This window comes from Neopelma chrysocephalum, unplaced genomic scaffold, assembly GCF_003984885.1.
Source record: "Neopelma chrysocephalum unplaced genomic scaffold, ASM398488v2 Primary Assembly neopelma1_74, whole genome shotgun sequence".
NCBI lineage: Eukaryota > Metazoa > Chordata > Aves > Passeriformes > Pipridae > Neopelma > Neopelma chrysocephalum.
The window spans coordinates 2,394,014-2,416,690 of record NW_020897735.1 but is presented as its reverse complement, the minus strand read 5'-3'; the positions used below and the strand labels follow the sequence as shown (position 1 = coordinate 2,416,690).

Below are 22,677 nucleotides of genomic sequence, written 5' to 3'. Positions count from 1 at the left end.
CTCAAGGGTAAAACACCTCGCCACATTAAGAGTCGCCCGCTCTCCCGCGCTCCGCCACGCTCTGTATGCTCGTGGAGAGGAGCGGGTCAGAATTGTTTTGATATATGATCTGTAATTGGCATCATTACAGAGCGGTGATCTCATCCAGGTCGTGTTCTCCTCCCCGGGGAGGGAACACAAGGAGGCTCGTGGTCCCTCGCATGGCTGCGATATAATGAGGGAGCCGCGCGAGGAGGAAATTTCTCCAAGTTCAAAGGGACAGACGGAGGGGGGGGGGGGATGGCAGGGGCTGGGAGTGGGGCTGCAGGAAGGGGCCTTGCAGATCTGTGTGGGCTGCAGCCAGTGCAGCTTCCACTGCAGCCCTTACAACAAGGAGACCCCAAAAACTGGGGCTGAAAATATAATATAGGGCTGAAAAAACAATATAGGACTGAAAATACAATACAATGTGTACAATTCACTGTGTCTGTCCCTCCCCTCTGCCTGCGTGCCACAAAACAAAGCTGAACATGCGAAGTCATCACCCCTTACAGAGTGAGCAGATACCCCAGAAGAAAGGGGGAAAATACACCCTACAATAGCTCCTAAACAACTGTCATACCAAAGGGGACACTCAGCTTGTCTCATATTCTTTCTGGAGAGACCTGGATTGTCCTGGTGTTGCGTTCCCCTGTCACCTCCTTTGCCTTTCAAGCCTCTGGAGTGAGGGTGTGTGCATGTGGTTGAAGGAGTGGGACATTACAAAAGCACAAGAACAAACAGAGGTACAGTCCCTCCCCGCATTCTGCAGGCTGGATGTGTCTCTGGCACAGCCTGCCGTGCTGGCTGCCCCTGAGAACCAGCTGGCCAAGAAGGGACACAATGAAACTGGAAGCGCTGCAAGGAGCAGGCAATCAGAGCATGTTACACGATGCCTGGCCTCTCAAAGGTTCGTGTTTCCTAAAAGCAGTTCCCTGAAAAGCCTCCCGTAGCAACCTCTCGCTCTGGCAAACAAGTCCACAGAAGGTGACTTGAAGGACTGCAGGCTCCTTCCTCTCTCCCTCCCTGTCATTCCCATCCTCTTCCTCGCCTCCTGCTTCCCTCAGAGCCGTACTCCAGGTGCTGGGGGGAGGCTCACACACCTATTCCGTAGCCGCCGGCGCACTGGAGCTTCAGGTGGCTGTTGAGCTGGGTGGGCAGAGTGCACTGCCCCTGCATCTCCCTGCACAGGTGGAAGGAGCCGCTCCACGTGCCATCCTTCCTGCAGTGAATCACGTTGCTTCCACGGCCCTGGGAATGAGAGAAGGAGACAACGAGGATGGTCACAAAAACGCCACCAAGGAGAGGCTGAGAGCTCAGAGCTGAGCTGGGGGAAAAGTTCTGCTGGGAGTGGAAGAGCCCCCAGTTGGGACTGGCAGCCCTGGGGGGTAAAATGGAGTTTTATTATAAAGAATAAAAAAAAAAAAAGGGAACAGTTGCACTGCAGATAAACACACACAAACACTCCTCTCCTCTGTGATGCAAGGTCTTTACAACCCCTTGCAAGGTCTCCACCTTACAACAGCCCCACTTCAGTTGCAATACAGGTGCCTTCACCCTGTTTGCCTTCTTCTTTCTTGTTGGAGAGAGGTTGGTGTTGAATGCAGACAACCTTTTCCCTCTTCCCGTTCTCTAACCAGTTACATCATCTTTGTCTTGAAAAAGAAAAAATCCCCAATGGCCATCTGAGGGAGGAAGGAGAGCGGGACACGAGCAGGGATGCTTAGCAGGGTAGAACGTGCTCTTTAGAGCTTGTCTGCCTTGAGTGACAGCAAGTGAAGAGGTTGAGACAGACACACACAGAGGCAGGTGGGAAGGAGGAAAAAAAATCCTCTGGTGTGGGAATGGGCAAGGCATAGAATATGACATTTCTCTTATAGAAAAGATTCTCTGTATGATACTGAAGAATGAATACCAAAGTCCGAGGGGAAATATCATGCCCTTTAAAAACAACAAAGGAGTGCACAGGCAATCTTTTGTCAGATCTATCCTCACGGCATTGGGGATTTCTGTGCAAGCTGTTCTGTGGGATCTGCGAGCCCGACTGCCATGGGGTAATGTGGGATATTCAACAGGAGCATGTCTGGTGGGGCTGGGCTCCAAACCTCCCGTGGGGACCTTGCTGGGTGGGAGAACCATGCAGGGTCTCTGCTTCTCCTCACCCGTTTTACATGCCAGGCACGTTGCCTGCAATCTACCCACCCTGCTCTTGGAGACTCTGCTGGGTATCTCTGGGGGGTCCTTTGATGTGCTGTCCATGCTGGGGTCCCTGCAGGGCTGCTGACCTTTTCTGAGGAGCTCTGCCCCCTGACCCACACCCGTTGTTGCACAGGGCCCTGCACAAGCCCCTGGTACTGGTGTGGGAGATGTCACAGCCTTCAGTGTTAGTCTTGTCTGTAATATCCTAATGCCTTTTTTTTATTTTTTGCTCAGCTTTGTTGATGAACACAATGTTTAGCGAGATGCAAAGTGGTCTTAGTGGCAGACTACTGCGTGGGACCCTCTTCCCCTTCTCTAGACATCTGGCCATTGCCAGAAGTAATAAGAAAATCATATGAAAGGATAATGGAGCAGATGGACTCAGGGTGTGATCCAGCTTGGTGATTCTCACCTAAGGGCCAGTTTGGCAGAGACTGATTAATTTAGATCTGACTGTTCATATGATTTGTGCACAATATTCAGAAATGGAAGACCCTTGCTCTGGTGCCAGGGGAGGTACCTGCTTAAATGACCATTACGTTCCTGGTGATTAAGAGATGCTGGATGTACAGCCAGGTAATGATCTTTCAGCGTGGTGACAAAGTCAGGAATAAATTGCTAAATGATAATTAAGCACAATTTGCTGGTTTAGCAAGTGTGATGCACTTCCATTGCAATTTCCATGCCAGGGTTCAAGCATGATTCTCAAAGGTGAGTCATGAAACCTGATTTATGTTCCTGGAGATGGCTGTGCTTGAGGGTACTATTGTATAGTTTCTGCAACATACTCAGAGATCCCAGGATATCCATTGCTATAGTAACATACTGTCCATCATTCCCTGACCTGCAAAATCTCTTGTGAAAATCCCTGCTGGGTTTCTTGCTTGGATGCAACATGTATTATCACCTTATATAGCTGAGAGAGACTTAGTGGGGTTTAATCCTTAAATAATTAACACCTCTCAAGTGGTTCTGGCTTGTGCCAGTAGTCCTCCCCTCTTCTTCTGTAGCCTATTTTCTGGGATATCTGAAAATACCTTTCTCTGCAAATCCCTCTCTCAAGATGTTATCTGCTCCTTTGCCCAAGGTGCTTTCGCAGCTGAACAGTCACTCACAGTGAATGCAGACATAGCTGGATCTCTCACTTTCCAGAGCTCACTTCATTACTGCTCTAACCCTGACTCCACTACTTGCTGCTCTTTGTGTCCACCTCATTTAAAAGCAAACACAAGCCAGTTACACCAGTTGTGATTGCCCTGGAGGTTTCCCTGCACTGGCAGCGATGGCACCCAGAGATGGGACACAGCATCAGCCACCCTGACCAGTCTGAGCAAGTTGTGTCCCAGAGCTCCCTCCCAAACTGCACCCACACCTGCAGCTTCTCCTTTCACACAGCTCGTAACCTCCCTGTAAGACTTATCCAAGGAAACCTTTTCCAGATGCCCTGAAGTGAAACACCGGGGCTCTGCCTGTTGTCCCCGTGGAGAGGGCAGGCCAGCCTGGCTGGGAAGAGGGGCAGGCAGGGGCTTTTAACATTTGGAGCAAGTATCAGAGGTATCTTTCACATAATTGGTCCCTTTTTAAATGTCCTCAGAGTCTGGAATGCTATTAAACCATCTATGACAGAGCACTCCCTGCTCCCTGCAGTGCCTGTAGTAGCTGCAGCTTCTACATCCCCGCTTTCTCTTCCCAAGAGTATGGAGCAGTAGCAGCACTTCTGGGAGAAGTTACTTATCTCACAAACTATAATTACCTCTGGTGAGGCAATCTAGGCATTTCAAACAAGATAGTAAAGGCCAGATCTTCTTGTGTCAGTGAACACAGCTCCTAGGATGCCAAAGGCAACATGCTGATTTGTGCCAGATGAGGATCTGACCCCTGATGCCAAATGACACCTTCACAGTCAGGAAAACATGGAAGTTTAGAGATAGTTCACCTGAATAGTTGTAATCACTATAGAATTAAACTATCATATAAATTATCATATGGCACACAGGAATATAATAAGAAGAATTGGAGGGAAAAGCGAGGTAAAACAGAATGAGCAAATGGGATAAGTTTGGATAACTCACATGCTACTTACCCTCATTCATTGCTCCTTACTTTCTAGTCAGGTCATAGAGGCACTGAGGCAGATTTTTTAGCCACTTATTGTCCAGAAACATTAAGTCAGTCACTGCTAGTCCTCTACAGGTAATAGTTAATACTGTTACAACTGTCATAAAAATAATATTTCCAGACTCTTCTCACTCTCCCTCTACTTTATTTTTCCCTTCTCCATCTCTGTGTCTCTGTTCTCAGAAGAGCTCAGCGGCACTTGGCCCCTCCAAGGTCAGGATCCTCAGGAAATGTTTTTGAGCTGAGATAATTTGGATGAGAGAGACTCACCGACTGACTGTCATCATCCTCACACTTGATCCGGCACTCGCTGTTGAACTGGAAGCCGTTGGAGCACTGGTAGAGCCCGTGGAACTTGGAAGGTGGCGGGTCACAGGTAACGGGCACACAAGCACCTGGCAGCCACGTGCCATCCTGTGTGCACTGGATCTTGAAGGCTCGCCTTTTTGTGCAGAAAAAAAAAAGACCCTTCAGTGAGTGGCTGAGTCAGCTGAGAGCCTCCCCAGCCTCTGAGCTCTGCTAGCAGGTTGCAGGGGATGGGTGTGCTTGTGCTTTTAACACTTGGGGAACAAGTTGTGAATCTGCGTCATGAGGTCTCTGAGCAAAAATAATGATTATTTGCAAAGCCAACATTGAGCTGCCCAGCCCAAACTCCTCTTTTGGCCTCGGACACGCTGCCCAAAAACTCGGTTTCCCAGGTTTGTGGGCTGTGGTTGGTTTGAAGTGGGTTTGTGCAGTCAGAAGTATATGACAGCACTAACCCTTTCCTGCAGGGATTCAAAGGGGACTCCCCAGGCTGCATATCAAAGGGGTGTTTCTAAGGTAAGGTCTGTTTTTTGAGCACTGGTCAGGATTTTCAAAGAAGCCTAAGTGAGCTAGGTGCCTAAATCCCCTTGAAGCTGCACAGCTATTTGCATGAAGGAACTGCTCCATGCTATTCCCTAAGGCCCATATAGTCTGTGATAAACAGCCCATCCCTTTCCCAAAGTCATTTTAACTCATGGCTTTCTGAATCAGACTGACTGCAAGGCTTTCGTCTAGTCACGTACTTTCTGGATTTCCTGGAGGATCCAGGGACATGGTAACCTGGTTTGCATTTGTACTTGCAAAACGAGCCCACTTTGTGCTTGTCTTCTCGGCAACGAGAAGTCTGGAGATCTGCATTAGGGACGACGGAGGGTGCTCGGCACATCAGCTCACACAGGGCCTCTGGAAAGGACCACAGCCCATCCTCCATGCAGGTCAAGTTGCTGTTGTTTCCTGAGAGGAACAGTGAGCAAAGTTAACAACGTTCAGAGGGACTGTTTGCTTTTGAAATGTCGTTAACGCCCGTCATGTATCAAAAGCCACCTCAGCCGGTTTGACAAATTCAACTGTGTATGTCCTATGTGCTTTCTCTTCCTAGATGATGGCATTAAATCATTAAGGGCACTGTTTGCAGATGACAGGCAGGCAGTGCTTATTTCAGGAAATGCTATAGCATAGGGGAAGCCACACGGGCTTTGTCATCTTTTGTATTTCTCTTCCTTATTTTGTTCCTCTCTGAAAGGAAGCTTGTTTCATACATCAACCCCCTCCTCTCCAAAGCCATCGCTTTAACAGAGGGTTTGGTGCCATCACATTCTTCATCCTGCCTTCTGTGTTATATCTCTTCCCTAAAGCTGTCCCTTTTATTTCAATTTGGAGCCTTTTGGAGCAGCATCTGTTAGTATTAGAGTCACTACTCCAACACAATGAGGAGCCATTCTCAGCTGGGGACTCTCAGTCCTTGGGGACTACTGTGATAAATACGATTCATAATACTCATTAGAGACTCATTTTCCTCAGGAAGCTTTCTTGGCCAACACCTCAAAGGTAAAAGGTACAATAGATCTATTTGCCTCTGCTATGACCTACTTGACTTCAGAAGGTTAAGCTAAAAGTAGCCCAGTCTCAGTGTATTTTACATTCTTTGTTATTTTATACCATACGTTGAAAAGGAATAAGCTTTTCCTAAGAAACAAAGCACAGCTATGAGCCACTAACCCTTCAAAAATCCCTAATACTCCATTGAAATCCCTGAGCATTGCTGCAGGAACTCTTCTCAACCCACAAGGCATATTTTCAACAGTGAGCCAACTTCGGAGTTATCCGAAATAATACTGACAAACTGCTAACCCCAGAGCAATGCCATCTCTCTGCAAGGGAAGGAAGAGAGCCGGGGCATGAGGCTGGAATTCAAAGAAGAAGAAAACAAAAGGCTCTGGAGGGCTCAGGAAGGTATGTGGAGGAGCCCTCCTGCCCTGCCCTCAAAGATAAGAGAAGCCGCATTAAATCAGCCCCGGCTTTGTCTCTCCCCTCCCCAACTGCAGATGATTGCAGAGGTATTTTGTGCAGAAGGGAGCTCTTTTCTGGAGCACCAGCATGTTCCTCTGCTCTGACTCATGCAGCAGCTCTGCAGACCAGCCTGGTGATATCATACTTGCCACTGCAAAGCGATAAGCTGTGACATTACCAACAGTGGCTGTCATGACGTCAGTGATTGAATTAGGCATGAGTCACTCTCCAGAAGCTCAGTGGCAACATCTATTAGTCATCACCGATGGCTGGACACCAAGTGGTGCCTTTACCTCACAGCTCTCGGCGTTTCTGGACAGAAGTGAAGTGATGCTGCACACCAGAGCTGCACTCCCTGAGCTGGGGGTTGGTTATCATCCCTCCAGCTACCCCTGCCTGAGTCATCAGCTCATGTTGGTCATGATGAGTATCACTATTTTCACTGTCTGCTCAAAGAACTTAAAGCACTTTAAATGAAAAAAACCCACATCTTTTGTTAAAGATGACCCTCTCGGTATATGAACACAAAAAGGGATTTTTTTGGTAAAAAGTAGTCTTAACTTTCCCTTAACTACCCTTTGAGTAGTCTTAATTTTCTGCTTGTGACTATCTTCTGCCAGAGTCAAAAAGAATTAAGCAATTTGGTTATATATGAAGAAATCAACATAGCCTTTCACTGAAATGAAGAATACTTCCATGCCTTCCTTTTTTGGGGTTTGCAATGAGTCCCAGTAGAAAAGGTGATACTACAGGTACAATAAAAAAAATCCTTTACAGAGTTTGTACCTGAGTTGACAACAGCAGTTAAGATTACTCCACTGTGAGATGACAAGTTAATTTGGGTCTAATGTTCCTTCAAATTAACAGTGGTATCTTTTCTTGTTTCCTGAGGATCAGACCAGAAAGGGTGATGTGCCACTGAGCAGAAGAGTTGATGGTGCTGAGAAGAGGATGGGAATGTTAGCAGAAAAGCAGCAGGGAAGAAGACGAAGGAGAGAAAATGAAAGGAGGCAGCAGAGTGTGTTATTTCTAGGAAAAAAAAAAAAAGAAAAAAGAGAAAAGTAAAGACTCCCAAACAAGCAGAGGAGAAAAAGGTCAGAGGTAGAGCAAGATGAGTATGGAAAAGGAGTGAGGTGATGGTGGATTAGGAAAAACAGTGCTGGGGATCTGTGCCACTGGGACACGGGGTTTTTCAGTCTTCTCCTGCCTTTCCAAATACATGGAGGAGGCATAGAAGAGAGACAGACATACAAAACAGAGAAGGCATGGGAAAGAAGATGAGAGAGTTCAATCAGATTTATCCCCATGACTTTTCCATGTTTTGGTTGTATGGAAGCAATATTCACTGTCATTACTGCCCGGCCAGCCGCGATCAAGGGAAGGTCAAAGGAAGGTAATAGAGAGATGCAAAGGAACTTAACTTCTAATATAAATAAACCTTCCACAGAGTCTCATAATTCTTCATACTTAAAATATCATGAATAATTCTAAAACAACAGCAACAGTAACATATATTACTGGGAGCAGCGTGTGTTAGCTGTGCAGCTCTCCCCAGGTCACTGCACAGACACCCTCTGGTACCTTTCAGAAGAGCAGGAGGTCGGCAAGTGAAGGTGCATTTCTTGCCAAAGGTGGTCCCCTCGCTGCAGTTGAAGGTGGCTGGGTAGACGTGGTACTGGTCTGGGACACCACAGTCCACAGGCTCACAGGTCACCTGCTTGTTCCACTTCCCATCCACGCAAGTCATGGTGATGCTGGACTCCATCTGGAAAAAGATACACGCCTACAGCCACCACGGCCAGCAAGGGAGAGAGAAAAACCATTTCAAGCCTAGCAACAGCCATTACTTTGGCTCATAAGTTAGGCAAAACCATGTCTGGCCTCTACCATCATCTTTTGGACAGGGCAGCAGCTCCTAAACTCACCAAAGTGCCACAAGAACAGCGTCAGAGAACCAGGATGTGTTTCTGTCACCTCTGCGGTGAGACACCACAGCGCTTCCGTATGAAGAGCAGAGCACTGTAAATAATCCAAACTCTTGTCTGCATGGCCTCCTGAGACAAGCAGGGCACATGCTGTGCTGCCCAATGTTTGGGAAGGAGCACACAAGCCTGAGCTGTTGGAGCTGACAGCTGTCCCCCATCCCTGTCATCCCTGCGGTGACACAGCCACTCCAAAGGGATCCCCACGTGCTTCTGAGTCAAACTTGCTCTTGGGTTTGAAGTAAAAGCCAACCTGACATGAAACCATTTGGGACTCCTGTCCGAGGCTCTCCAGAGAGGTGTCAGTCACCCTTGGATGGGGGTGCCAGGGGAAGAGCCTTGGGCCACGTCAGCGTTGTGTGCAGATACTGACAGCTGCTCTTATGGCTTCTCTGTCAGGGTGCCCCAAGGCTCCACACCAAATCAGGGTCCATGGACATGCAATCCTGAGAGACAGACCTTTTCCAGGAGGAATTTGCCATCAACAGACCCAGGAGCATTCTGCCCATAACTAGCACTTGGCACTTGAGAGTCAATGCCCGTGCTCTGACTTCCCCAAAGTCACTCTGCTGTCACAGCTACAATTCTGTGGATCTGAGGAATAAACCAAACAGCACAGCAGACTGAAATCCTGAAGTACTAGGGGCAAAGAAGGAAAAAGGGGGAAGGTAAAGGAGCCACCCATCCAAGGCTAAGACGATAAATTTACTGGATGACTGAAGAACAAACAGATGTTGGCAAAGAGAACTGAGTAAAAACATATCCACTTTCTAATTAAAAATGGAAAATTATTAAAAACTGGAAGTGAAGAATCTAACTCTTCCCTCCACACCAGAATAAAGAGAGGGACAGAAGTTTAGAAATGCGAGAAACCCAAACACGCGAGGGGGAAGATGCTGCCGAGGAATCTGACCAAGCCATACAGCAGCACTCCTCTGCCTCCAGGGAATATTTTATTCAGGGCTGGTATGCTCACAGGAGATTTGCACCGCCGACCATTGATCTGGGTTTATAAAAGGAAGGGGAATGTTTCTAACACACATCAAAGGGACCTGGATTCCCTTTTTGCAAAAACACCCTAATGGTTTCAACAGAAGTTCAGACCTGTCTCCCTTTGATATATGGTTGCATACAGAATGGAAAAAGCAGTCCCAGAGCTGAGAAACTGGACACTTCCCAAGTGGGCACAAAACCCCTTTTCTAGGCCGTGGAGTTTATTTAAACAGGGAACACTGCTGATGGAAAAAAATGCCTTTTCTACAAGTTTAGAGTAGCACATTCTGGGATTCCTGGAGTGCTCAGGTGGAGTGACTCTCTGCATTCTCGTTCCCAAGTGGCTGTTAATTCTGCCTTTGCTGCTTATCAGAATATTTGATAACGTTAAAAACTGTATATAAAATGTAGACAGTTGATTCCTTGAAGATCCCTGTGCTTCCAGGAAGTCACAGTGTGGTGGCCACAGGAGAAGGGATGATAGAGCATATTCTCATGTCTTGAAAACCATACAGACACATTTGCTCTCCAGGATGAGCTGCTCCAGCATTTAGCAAAGCCTCCTTTCCCAAATAACACAGCAGCACTGTAGCTGCTGGAATTCTAAAACATAAACCCAAGCTACTGATGTCAATAAACTCAAGCTAATGATGTCAGAGGCTATCCAAATGTTATGGAAAAGACATAGGTCTGGCATAGTATCTTGCTGGATGCTGGATCCATGCTGAACATAGAGAAGCTCTATGATAAGAGGTTCGACTCCAAGAATTAAATTTTTAGTGGTGGTGTAAATTATTGTTCCTACGACCTGACAGTGGCTGCACAAAGGAGTTTCTCTAATGGCAGGGTTGCACATCAAATGTACCTCTACATACCACCAAATAAACAGTGCAAACTCAGAAGCAGGAATATAATACAAATATTTAAAGAGAGGTAATATCTGTGCATGACAGTCACATCTAACAAAAAGTAATGTTTTGCCTGAGCTAACACTTGTGAGAGTGTTTCAGCTGTGGCCATGGCCTTTGTTAGCAGAAAGCTGCAGGACATTAGAGCCTGCTGGGAATGTGATGTGCCTGGGATCCCCTCTCCTTGGAAGGGATCCCTCACTACAGCCATATTCCCACTTTCCTTTATTTGTCCCCATGTTGTAGACCTTGATGTGAAAAAGATAATAATTAGTGCCTCCACGTTTTCATCTCTGGCTTTTTCCTGGCAGTACTTTCCCTACAAAAGCACTAACCTAATCTGTAAGAGTTCTTCCAGACCATATGGCTTTTCCTGTTCCTGGTACACTTGGAAGACCATTCCCATGCAGAGAAGCTGTGCCCACGTGGGTAAGACCCTGGCTTCTCAGCTTTTTCCCAGTAATTTGTTCCACACTTTGTATGATGGAAGCTGAGGTTTTCAAGGTCAGACATAATAATGGCACATTTTAGAGCATGTCTATCATGTCATCACTTCAAGCAATAGGAGCACATGGAATTCAGCAACAGAACATAACAGAGAACGTTCCCTGCGATGGAGAGAAAGACTGGTGGCTTTGATTGGAAGCACAGAGGACAAACCTGCCACAGAAATTCTTGCAGGTGGCACCCACCAGCTCTCAGCTTCCCTCTCTTGAGGTGTAGCACCTGAGGGTGGGATCACTGCAGGGCCCAGGGCAGGACCCCAGAGGCTGAGCAGGAGCCCACCTCTCCCCAGCTCCATGCCACACCTCAGGGATATTTCCAGCGGACTCAGCCTCAGCAGTGCTGCCTTTGGATCCAGCACTGGGTCTTAGTGGCAGCATCTGCCTCTGCCTTTGAGGATCTCCCACCCGGAGCTGAGCAGGCACGTGCCTGTTTCGCCTGTCTGATCTGACAAGGTCACCCAGCTCACAGCAGCCCATACAGAGCACTTGGCTTTCTCGTCTGGTTTATTAGCTGTCACTTTGGGCACTTTGTGCTGCTTTGACTGGCATCACAGCAACTGCTTCCCTTCATGTCCTGCCTTCCAAAAGAGGCTTACGCAAGGAGGGAGGGTGGGCAAGGCGAAAAGAGTGGGGGGGGAATAGGGCCTCCAAAGATACAGTGTGCAGTACAGTGAAGAGGATGCAAACTTAAACAAATCTGGTGCCAGAAAGATTTGTTCCTTGGGACTTGCAACAGCCTGGGAGAATTCATGTCTCCTTCCTGCTGCCCAAGATTCCAGCCGGCTCCTTCTTCAAGCGATGCTTCACGTGTGAAGTTTCCTCTCCTTAAAAATGAACAGCTGTGCCCTCCCCTCTAAGTATTCTTCCACTTCTGCCCACTACTGTGCCTCTAATTGAACCCACATGAGCCGTGCTTTCTTTTCCTGGCATGATTGATGATGCCTTTGCACAACATTAGGGAGCTGCTGGGTTTTAAATAACACCTCTTGACCAGAGCAGCAGTGGTGGTGGCTTCAAGGAGAGATGACAACAAGCAACTGAATGAGTGGGTCTTTCAGTGAAGGACAAGGGGGAGGAAAGCAGTGAAAAACAAAAGAGGGAAAGAGGGAGAAGAGAAGAGAAGAAAGAGCAATGGAGTTGTTGGGGTGGGGGGTGAGGAGAAATTGGGGAGGGGGAATGAAAACATCCCAAGATCTTCTTTGTGAGAAAGATACATGAAGGATTTTGCTCCATCACTGTGCAAAGCCCTTTGTTGTTGTTGCTGAAGTGCCTAAATGAGGATGAGAGAGAGTCCAAGAGTCTGTAAACAGCTCAGCTTTCTTTTTATTTTCAAGCAGCAAACAGTTTCTGCTGCACGGAGTGCTGACGGGTTTTAGGGTTTGGTGATTTTACGGAGTTTAACAGAATTTGGGAATGGGACTTTCTCACAGGGGGAATGAATGAATGTTTTGCCCTAAGACTGATTAAAATGGTGGCTTCAGAAGACACAGAGGCCAGAAAGTGCAGAAACTTTTAAGAAGATTTTCAAAGACCCCTTAGATGTAAAAGATTGATTTGAAATGTGACTTGTGCCCCTACATTTCTGAGGTGCTTTTGAAAATTTTGCTTTTAATTCTCTCTTCACCCTTTTTTTTCCTGTCTTTCATTGAAATACGGAAGACAAATGTGGTTCAGATGCTAAACCAAGGTGTTTTCACTGGTCTGTGAATCATCTTCATCAGCATGCAGTGGTCATGAGCCACTGGTGTTCAGCCTGCTCTTTGAGACATTGCACCTCATCTCAGCCTTCTTCCTACCCAAGAGTGTGAAACACCCATGTGTGTAAAGCTACTTTCCTTCCTCCTCTTCCTCATGCAGCCCTACACATTGATAGTTAAATGGAAAAAAAATATCTCTAGATCCTCAAATCAACCAAACAGGCAAAATATCCAACTAGATGACAAGAGTGAAGGAACCAACAGTTTTGTGCAGGGTTCCTCAATCATGACAGCAAGTCCCTCTGACCATGGACAACAAGCCACAAGCCCTTTCTCACCCCAAAATGCCTGTGACTGGAAGAGGAGCTGAAATTGGGAAGCACTTATGGAAGGAGCACAACGCAATTTGACATGAGAAATCCAAACCATGGATTCTGGACTTTCTCAGATAATTCATATCTTGCCTACACATTCCACAAGTTCTGTCTTGAAGCACCTGACACAAAGAAATAAAACAAGATGATAGTGAAAGAAACTGTCCATTCCTTTTCAACAGATCTCTGATGAGCACAAATAAACTTATAAAGCACATGTTTAATGTGCTTAGCTGATCATGAGTATCTTTAGGATGCTCCACTCCTTCCCTGATTTGAACAGTGAATGCACAGTACTGAGCAAAACAAAGCCATTGGCCTCAGGGGGTTTTACTGGTGGAAAAAAGATGAGGAAGTGCAATAGCAGACCAGGGTGAGAGGAAGTGTGTTGTAATAGGCAGTGAATCACGTTAGCTAGGGGTGCTAAAATCCTCCCCTCCTCTCATATGAGTCTGATCAAGGCTCTGAAACCAAACTTCTCAGGGCAAAACCATACACAGTCGGCCGAGCCTCCCCAAAAGGTAATTCCTGCCTTTAAATAACACGGTGCTGGTGAAGCATGTTTAGGCTGTTTTATTTGGTTTGGGACCCCTGCGTGCCCCATGTACCCCATGTACAGATCCCTTCCATTCAGGCTCGTTTGAGAACTTGTTTTCTGCTCTGTAAAAATGCTCAGCTGGAGCTGGGGTTCTGGTGCTGATGCCAATTAGGATGGAAGAGGCCCAGCTCGCGGGGTCCTGTATTTGTTTTGTAATTGAGTTGAAAGGGCTGACTCATTCCCCTCCACTCTGTCTCCCCCCTCTGCGAGCTTATGAAGAACACAGTATTTCACAAATACAGACAGGCTGCTGAGTGCGGCTGCCCCGGTCCCCCCCCGGCCCCAGATGTGTGTGCTGCCCCAGATGTGTGTGCTGCCCCAGATGTGTGTGCTGCCCCCACAACTTGTGAGAAGGTGCTGATGGGGGAAACCACCCCCACATCACACTCACAGGATCTGGAGCAGCATTAGAGGTGAGAGCACAAACTGGGGTGTCTGCACCCACCTATCCTGAGCATCCTGCTCCCAGGGACATGCCAAGGCTGGGCCATGTTGCACATGCACCTCATCCACCTTCCCCAGCCCGAAGTACCTTCATTTTTTTATTGTCTAAATACTTTTATAGTATTCCTCAATAGCCCCTCACTGCATGCTGCTTTTTTAGGACATCCTCTGTAGTCCATGCATTAATAAAGAGGATGGGGAGCACCTCCTGCCCCACCAGGGAAGGTTTTCGGTGATTTGTTCGGAAGCAAAAAGGTTTGGGTGCTTTTTTCCATCCCCTCCATACCATACATGTCAGTGTGTGGTGGGAAGTACATGGACTGAAAAACTGCAAAGGAGTTAAGACACTGTTAAGCCTCAATCCCAGGACTAAAAAAAGGAGGTATTTTGCCCAGAAATTGGTTGTGCAAAAACACAAACACCCCACTCCCAAAACACCAGCCCCGAGAAACACTGGCTGAGTAGAGCCAGTTAGATCAAAGAAGGACTGAACACACATTTAAACTTTGTGGGTTGAAAATTTCTAAAGTTGGGGAACATCTGAGCTTTGTTCATTGCCAATATCTCCTCCTACAGAGTCAGAGGGCTCCTGTTCTGATGAGAAGTATTTGGATACGACCTTGTCCCAAGGCTGAGCTGAGACTTTGGGGTTTGGGCTGGGTTATTTCTCAATTTCTCCACATGTGTTAGCTCATCCCTGGTCAAAAAAAGCCCCAGCAGAACAAACCTGGCTCTTGACAAGGTCATCATCCCTCTGGACGTGCAGGATGTGGCCGGTCCTGCAGCTCACGTTGCACTGGGCCCCGTTGTACCACCCACCGGTGCAGTTCAGCACTGCGTGCTCGATCTCCAGCTTCTGGCAGTCCGTGGCTTCACAGGAGTAGTGGACACAGCTAGGAGGGGGACAAGAAGTGGTAATTTTAGTGAATTCATTTAATTCCTCCCACAAGAGCGTATCTGACTGACAGATTCATCACTCAGAGAACGCGCCGAACCCAGCCCGGCAAAGGGCTCCACAGCCTCTTGTTACGCCTTCTGAAGGACAGGGGCAGTGGCAACAGGGAGGACAGTGAAGGCAAATTACAGGTCTTGTGGCAAAAGGGAAGAGCCTGCCAATTCTGCAGAATTACTTTGTGTTCTGCAGTGTTCATCCGCACTATGACCTTCCCACTCCTGTACCATCCATCCGTCCATCCCGTGAAAGCACTCCCCGTCCAAGAGCAGTCCTTATGCCCCATCCAATTTTAGATCTGCTGAATTCAGGAGTGCATGATATTGGTGGTGATAAGTGCCTGTGTGTATGTGTGAGGAGGGGTTTCTGCGACAGACACTCTTATCTTTGAGAAACTCGGTTGAAATCATCACATTCATTTTATTCCACTTCACGAGGAACACCAAACATCAGCTGTGTAGCTGTGTTGATAAGCTCTTATCAAGCTCAGCAGCATGCTGTCATTTCAGATCTCTCCAGTTGCTGTCCTGCCATCCATAAAATGTTTCCCCGGATGGAAACTGTCTGTTCTCCCACCAGAAAATTATTGTAACATTTAGCACGACTTGTTAAAAGGGATTTTTGTTTTATTTTTATGTACACAGAGATGTCTGGTTGACACAAAATCTTTCACCATCTCTGATGACCAGAGTCAAACATTATAGCACATGTTCAAATGTGAGTATGGGGCAGTCCCTCAACTAAACAGCAATGAAAATGCTGAGAGTCTTAGAGCACAAGGGGAGATTTAGAGTAGATAGAAGGAAGAAATTCTTTTACAATGAGACTGATAAAACACTGACACAGGCTGTCCAAAGAAACTGTGGATGCTCCATCCCTAGAAATATTCAAGGCCAGGTTGGACAGGGCTCTGAGCAACCAGATCTAGTTGAAGATGTCCCTGCTCACTGCAGAGGGGCTGGACTAGATGGGCTTTAAAGGACCCTTCCAACCCAAACCATTCCATGATTTTATGTGCAAAGACTTTTTCTGGATTACAGACAACATTTCTGGGGTTAAGGACTCCTACAAAGTGATTTGTTTTGGCTGAAAATTAAAATGAATTTAATTTAAATAAATTAGTTCTGAGGAGGGGAAACATTGACTTATGTCACCATCCATGTGGGTAGGGAAAAACCTGAAATGCAGAAAGGTATAGAAAGAAGGGAAAGCAAAGCATCAATACACATATTTTAAATGGTTTACAAGCAAGCTGCTCCTGTGTCCTAGAAAAAAGGGTTAACAACCACCAAAGCCCTGTCCAGCTTAGTAAGCCCTGACTTAGCACGTACATGGTGTTTTGCTGTGTTCAAAACACTGTGCAGACATTATCTAATTAATTTTCATGACACCCCTGCGAGACACCTGGGCTGGTATTGTTATCCCCATGTTACTGATAGAGAAGCACATCTGCACATGTCTCTACTGAGCTCTAGATCAGATTAAATGACAGTATTATGTACCTCCACAACTCATTTCTCTGTCCCGGACTGGTGCTATATGGGAAGTGCCCACTGCCAGTAATTTAAGGTTGCTCGTTCAGTGCCGGCCCTTCCCTGGTGTGTGATGAGCCATAAACCATTTCTACATTCAGAAAGATCTTATTTCCTCATGGGGCACAAAGTATGGCCACTGGCAGGACTGAGGGAGGAGAATTCCACCTCTGTGTTGGTCAACTCCATACCTCTGTATGCAGCAAACAGCACCCTGTCCATCAGCACCACAACCCTGATGCTCATCTCTTCTGCAGAATGGACAATCCTCTGCCAGAGCTGACCTACCCAGAGTGATCCTGCCTTCAAGGAGGAACCCCACCCACGAGACCAAGGGTTTCACATGTTTTCCAGCCACTGCAACTCGAAGCCTGAGATACAGGTTTAAGCTGCCTTTGATTTCACTTCATACTGATCAATAAGACTGTGGATGAAATGCCATAAAAGCCAGTGGGCAGTATATCCTCATGCCCAGGTGGGCCTCACTGAAGGGAAATGAGGTAAGGAGAACAACCACATGCAGTTGTTTTGCAAATGCCCAACACAGGAGTGTGAACTACAGACTTTACTCTGTTTCAGCAGCAGCCCCCCGAGCCTTACTAATCTGAATTACAAACCTTACCAACCTCATGGCACTGCCAGTTGAGTAAGTCCCCGATTGACATCAAAAAGAATATCTGAAGTTGGATGTTGAGTGAGAGCATTAAAAGATGAATGATGTGTTGTTGAACCCTCCCTCCACATCCCAGTCCCACTGACCCATGAAGGCAAACTCTCGCTTTGCTCCCCTCCATTTTTCGGATGGTGAGGCTGCAATAAAAGCTCCTCCCGTGCCAGGGCTTCAGCAACAAGTAAGTTGACTCATTGAGGAAAAAAGCAAGCACTATTGCCAAGCCACTCTTCTCAAAAGTACATATTGCAAACCTTGACTCCCCATTGCAAAACTCCCTCAAAATCTGAAAACCATCTTCCACTAAAGTTGAAAAAATAAAATAATAACAGACTTATTTAATCTAATACTTATGTGAATTAATGTAGCACTGAATTTGGCCTTGAATGGCTTCAGAGGGAAGGATGAGCCTAAGGAAACCTTCGCAATTTGCACAGAGGGAAATCTGGAGCAACGTCACCGCAGTCAGTGGCATCGCTTTTCATTTCCATCAATGTAAAGGAGAAAAAGAATCCGGTTTCTTGAGTTCAGATCAGGACACCAGATGAGCAAGCCTGGGCTTAAAAGTCCTACAGAACTGAAACACCACAGACAAAGGCATTAAGAAACACTTATTGTGATGTTCTTCTTTCTGTTTACAAGTCCCCTTGTGGTCTCCTGAAATGGCCAGGGAACATTTTTAGCCACCCCCTCCAGGCTCCAGATTATGCCTCGGTTAGCAGATCATCTGGGCAGCCCTCTCTGTCTGTAACTCTATATGAATGACTTCAGTGACAAACAATACAACCATTCACTTTTTGTAAAAAAACAACCACCGCCACCAAATGTTTCCAATTTAAATATTTCTGGTTCTCTAGCTACTGGTTCCAATTTGGTATCAGCTACTGTCAGCCATAAATCCCAATGAATTTTGAAGTCACAATCCTGAATTGAGTTCTGCAAATGCAGAATTAAGAAGGAGAAATGAATATCTCCAAGTAGGAAGTTTAGACAAAGAACCCATCACATCCATTTGTGGATTACAGAAGCTCTTGCCTGGGTTCTGCCATTTAACAGTGGTCAATCATCACATGTTCCAGAAACTGTGCATTCCTCGGGAAAGAAACAATATAAGAGTATCTGAGAAGGAAATCTCTTAGGCTTTAACTCATGTTGATTCCTGTCATAGAAGAATTTATCCTGTTTTCTTGCAATCAATATTGTGTGACTTCATCAAAACCGCCTATTTCAAGTCATCCCTGGTCTACCCTAACTCTCCAAATTCCTTACCCAGAGTATGAGCTGGTCTGGACCAAAGCTACACAAGGGACCCAAGGACCACTCTAATGATTTACTTGAACAAGTGTTGGTGTCTGGGATATTCCCTGACAAGTGTTTATTTTACTAGGTCCACTTCAGGATTCACTTGTTCCTTTCCTTCCCCTGGCAGTGTACAATTTCCTAAAACAACATCTTCACACCAAGGCGGGTGCAAGGAGCAGTGGATTTCTTGCACACATTCCATTGCATGTTAGAAACAGATCAAGGCAGACTGTTTCAATGAAGTAAAAAGCCCTGAACTGAGTTAGCTTCACATGTAGGCTGAAATTCTGAGCCAGTTCTTGCTTTATTCAAATCCATTCTGCCCATCCCTAATCTAAACGAGCTCAGTCATTAGGCTCTAAATCTGTATTTCTTTGTGCCAATATTGGCCCCAGTTCAGCAAGGCACTTAAATATGTGCTTAACTTCAAAAGCACAGTTAAGTCCCACTGATAGATTTGACTACAGGGGGATGTAAGCAAATAGCTGAGGGCTTGGCTAAATTGGGGCCTTAGTGACACAATCCTAGAAACATTTGTATTTTAACATGTTTATAGAAAATTATAACAATTAAGTGGAGCTCTTCCTTCCTCACATAAAACCAATCCAGGACTTCCTCTTTCAAGAAGCTTACAGCAGCCAAACTTTCTTTTCCTAACCCCGGGGTCAAGCACTTTTCCAAGAAATCATCTTAACGTGGTGCCTTAATTATTTGTTTCCTTCATGAGAGCTCTGACACACAGATATGACAGGTGAGCATAAAAGCTCCCTTGTTATGAGAAGAGCCACACCGTTATCTCTTGTATATGGGAAAAACTCCCTTTTGACACTGTGGGACAGGCTGGGCTGGAGATCTGAACTGCAATTTGGTTTTGTTCTAAGCCACCACACATTCAACTCACACACATGTAGCCTTCTGAGGGGTCTTCCAACAGGTTTATCCTTACAATGGGTTTGTATTCTCCTCTCTAGAGGTTCTTCTAAAGGCAAGAGTGGGTTCTTTCTCTCTAAAACAAACATACATGCAGTATTTTGAAAAGTAGATGTTGCTAGCCCCATTCTTTGCTGTAGAAATAAAAAAAAAAGTATGAACTGCAAAGGTGGCAATGAATTTGATTTCTTCAGTCTTCAGCTAAAAGACATCAGCTCTTTGTATCAACACAAAATCTCAAAGAAAATATTCCCAAATCCTGCAGGCTGGATGGGAACTGGTGAACCTGTGCCACTGGAAGAAGGCTCAAGCCTTTTCCTAAAGAGGTGTTTGCCTTCAAATCTGGTCCATGAGAATGACCAAAAGGATGGTATCACCTATGATCCTTCTGACAGCAACCCCTACTTCAAACTGAAAGAGTCAGAATGCAGCTAAACCCAGAGATTTACAGAAAATACTTCCTCCAACCCCAGGTAAGTGGAGGGGGGAAAGAGAAGCAAAAGCCAGCAAGTCCCCACTGCTGTCCCCACCAGTGTCAGGGCAAATTCTCCTTGGGGACCAGCTCTGCCTCCAGCCTGCCTGCCCCCCATCATGTGAGTTATTCCTGCCTGGGGGGGTCCATATTGAACTGATAAAGCTCTCAAAGCCCCATCACCCTGCCAGCTTGGAAGTGGGACTGTGTCCCTGGGCGTTTGCAGCCCCACAGGTCTCCCTGCCAGAGTCTGTCCAGGCAAACAAAGAAAACCCATCGCCTTCCACTTTAATAAAAGCCAAATGATGCCGTTTGCCAATTACCAAAATGGGGCGAAGGTTAAAAACCCATTGAATTATAACACATGTCACGGACCAAAGCTTCTATGATTAACAGTTCTGTGAGAAATTCATTAATTTCACCCGAAGCAAGCTGACAGAGATTGTGCTTAATGACAGAACGCAGGGCAGGGGAAAGGCGGCCGAGCCGGGAAAGAGAAAGCTGCATTAATTCACAACAAAAAGAGATGAGGAAACCCTTTTTTCCCCTTGTAAAAAGGAAAAAGAAAAAAAAACTAACAAAAAACACAACTGGAGTTGTAAAGAGCAGTTGCATTTGTTCTGCTGCTGAAGATTTATCTTCATCATTTCTCATTGGGGAAGCAGACAGCAGGAGAGAGCAAGACAAAGAGAAGAGCTGAAGTGGGCTACGTCTCCCTGGGGCTTGTTTGGGGCAGTGAAGGGTGAAGCTTGGAGGATGGCTTTCCGTGGAAGCAAGGGCAGGTGATGGTGTGATGACCAGGAGTGGGCCTGGTCCCCTCCCCCAGGTGTCAAACACCCAGGTGTGCACGCTTCTGGAGGGTGGTAAACCCAAAATCTCCCCTGCAGAAGCAATTTTGAAGCCATAACAGTGAGTTTGTGGCAAGACTTAACCAAACAAAGGAAAGGGAAATCTTTTTGCTACACTGACTAGAAAGCACAAGGTGCTGCACAACGTGGGGCGTGAAGACTGGAGAGCTGTGGGCAGCCAGTGGGGTTTGTCTTCAGTAGGAACATGGAGTTAATGGGGGATTAGGAAGATGGAAACTCCTGAAACTCACAGTTCTGACAGCTGAATTGGGGTGTCTGCCTGGGCTTTCATACCTCCTGCCTGCAGTTTCCAGGAGAGGAGCAATGGCACCAGGTGTGATGGAGGAGAGGAGAGGTCTGGTGACCACAGCAGGGAAATGCCACCGAGGGAAAGCAGCACCTCACAAGAACTGCCTTGCCAGGGATGGGAGACCCCCCAGGGATGTTTCCTACCCAGCGAAAAAGACAAAATCCTGATTTTTGAGAACTGCTGTCAAAGGCAGCCCCAGTGCACCAGGGGTGGGAAATTACACCTCTGCTTCCTCACACCCAATTTCACCGTCTGCACCATAGGGCTACACAGGAAATCATGTAAGTATAATAATTTGAGGTATAAAGTGGAAGAGAAGAACTACGTAGGCCGTTATATCTGGTCTGAGGATGCAATGTGGAAATAAAGCCTGTCATTTTTACAGCTCATCTCCAGCAGTGAGGGAAACTTCTGCTGAAAACAAAAAAAAGAGCCCGTGGTCAGGAGCAGCAGAAAGACCAGCAGATGGAAAGTACAGAGTAGGGTTTTTTTCAAACTCTCTATAAATGTCTTTAGGAGGATGGAATGGATTTTCAAAAGAAGTAATGATGACTGAGGATACCTATAAAGTTCAATGGGACTTTTACATTTAAGCTCCTTTTTCTCTAAAATATTAACTAGAATATATACTTCAAGAAAGAAGAGTGAGCACATGTTTTATTTTCAGTTATAAAGTTTTCACTAACCCATGGGAGGGATCCATTCACCTTCAAAATAAAGGCTGTGTTAACTTTTAAGGGCCGATATATTTCTTTTCCTTCTCAATTTTAAAATCTGCACCCTTGCCTACAAGTGTCTGTATCTGGCTATAAATTCTCTCCAAGCAAAATAATTCTCCTTGAAGAGAGAGAAATAATACCTCTTGCAGAGAGAAGCCAAAAGCAGGCAAAAATATCCATGTTGACCTAAGGAAAATGAAAGCAGTCAAATTGATGCTTACACATAGGAGGGAAAGTTCCTTTAAAAATGAAATAAATACTCTAAAAATCATATTAGGCAAATGCAACCGGTGGGGGAAGGGGAGAAGGGAAGGATGGGCAATGTGGAACTGGCATTCCAAGGATGGGGAGACCATGAGCACAGGAGGCAGAAAACCCACATCCAGCTTCTGAGCTGGTTAAGAATAACTTAAAAATCTCTCCTATGTACTTCCTGGATTGGGTAAAATATCTGAGGAAAAAGACAGCAGTGACAGCAAAGGTGTCACCCATTTCCTGGCTGCACAACTTAATAACTTAATGCACAGCTTTCTCTATGCCTTGGACGCTTGAATTGCTTGGAATTTCTTGTAAAGAAGAAAGCAGATATGGTCACCCCAAATGATCTTATCACAAGGCAAACTGGGGCTTCTCCACTGTACACTGTCTTCAGTGGAAAAATCCCACTGTTTTCAATGGCCTTTGGATCAGGGCTTTACTTCAGAGACTTTCTGGTTCCTTGACAGACATGGGAAACTTTAAAACGAATCCAGAACTGAAACGTTACTTTGAACAAGTGAGGCTCGGATG

The 22,677-nt window shown here is 46.2% G+C and overlaps 1 protein-coding gene across 2 annotated transcripts in view; it reads right to left on the bottom strand.

Moving 5' to 3' along the window:
- Window positions 1-22,677, bottom strand: part of PAPPA (pappalysin 1) — a 182,032-nt gene that overhangs the window by 30,434 nt on the left and 128,921 nt on the right. For both annotated transcript variants that reach the window (XM_027687758.1, XM_027687759.1), the window contains exons 14-18: window positions 14,881-15,046; window positions 8,233-8,416; window positions 5,385-5,595; window positions 4,606-4,777; window positions 1,122-1,269 (exon numbers count right to left, since the gene is read on the bottom strand). In XM_027687758.1, the coding sequence (XP_027543559.1) occupies window positions 1,122-1,269; window positions 4,606-4,777; window positions 5,385-5,595; window positions 8,233-8,416; window positions 14,881-15,046 (881 nt within the window). The remainder of the gene's footprint in view (window positions 1-1,121; window positions 1,270-4,605; window positions 4,778-5,384; window positions 5,596-8,232; window positions 8,417-14,880; window positions 15,047-22,677) is intronic.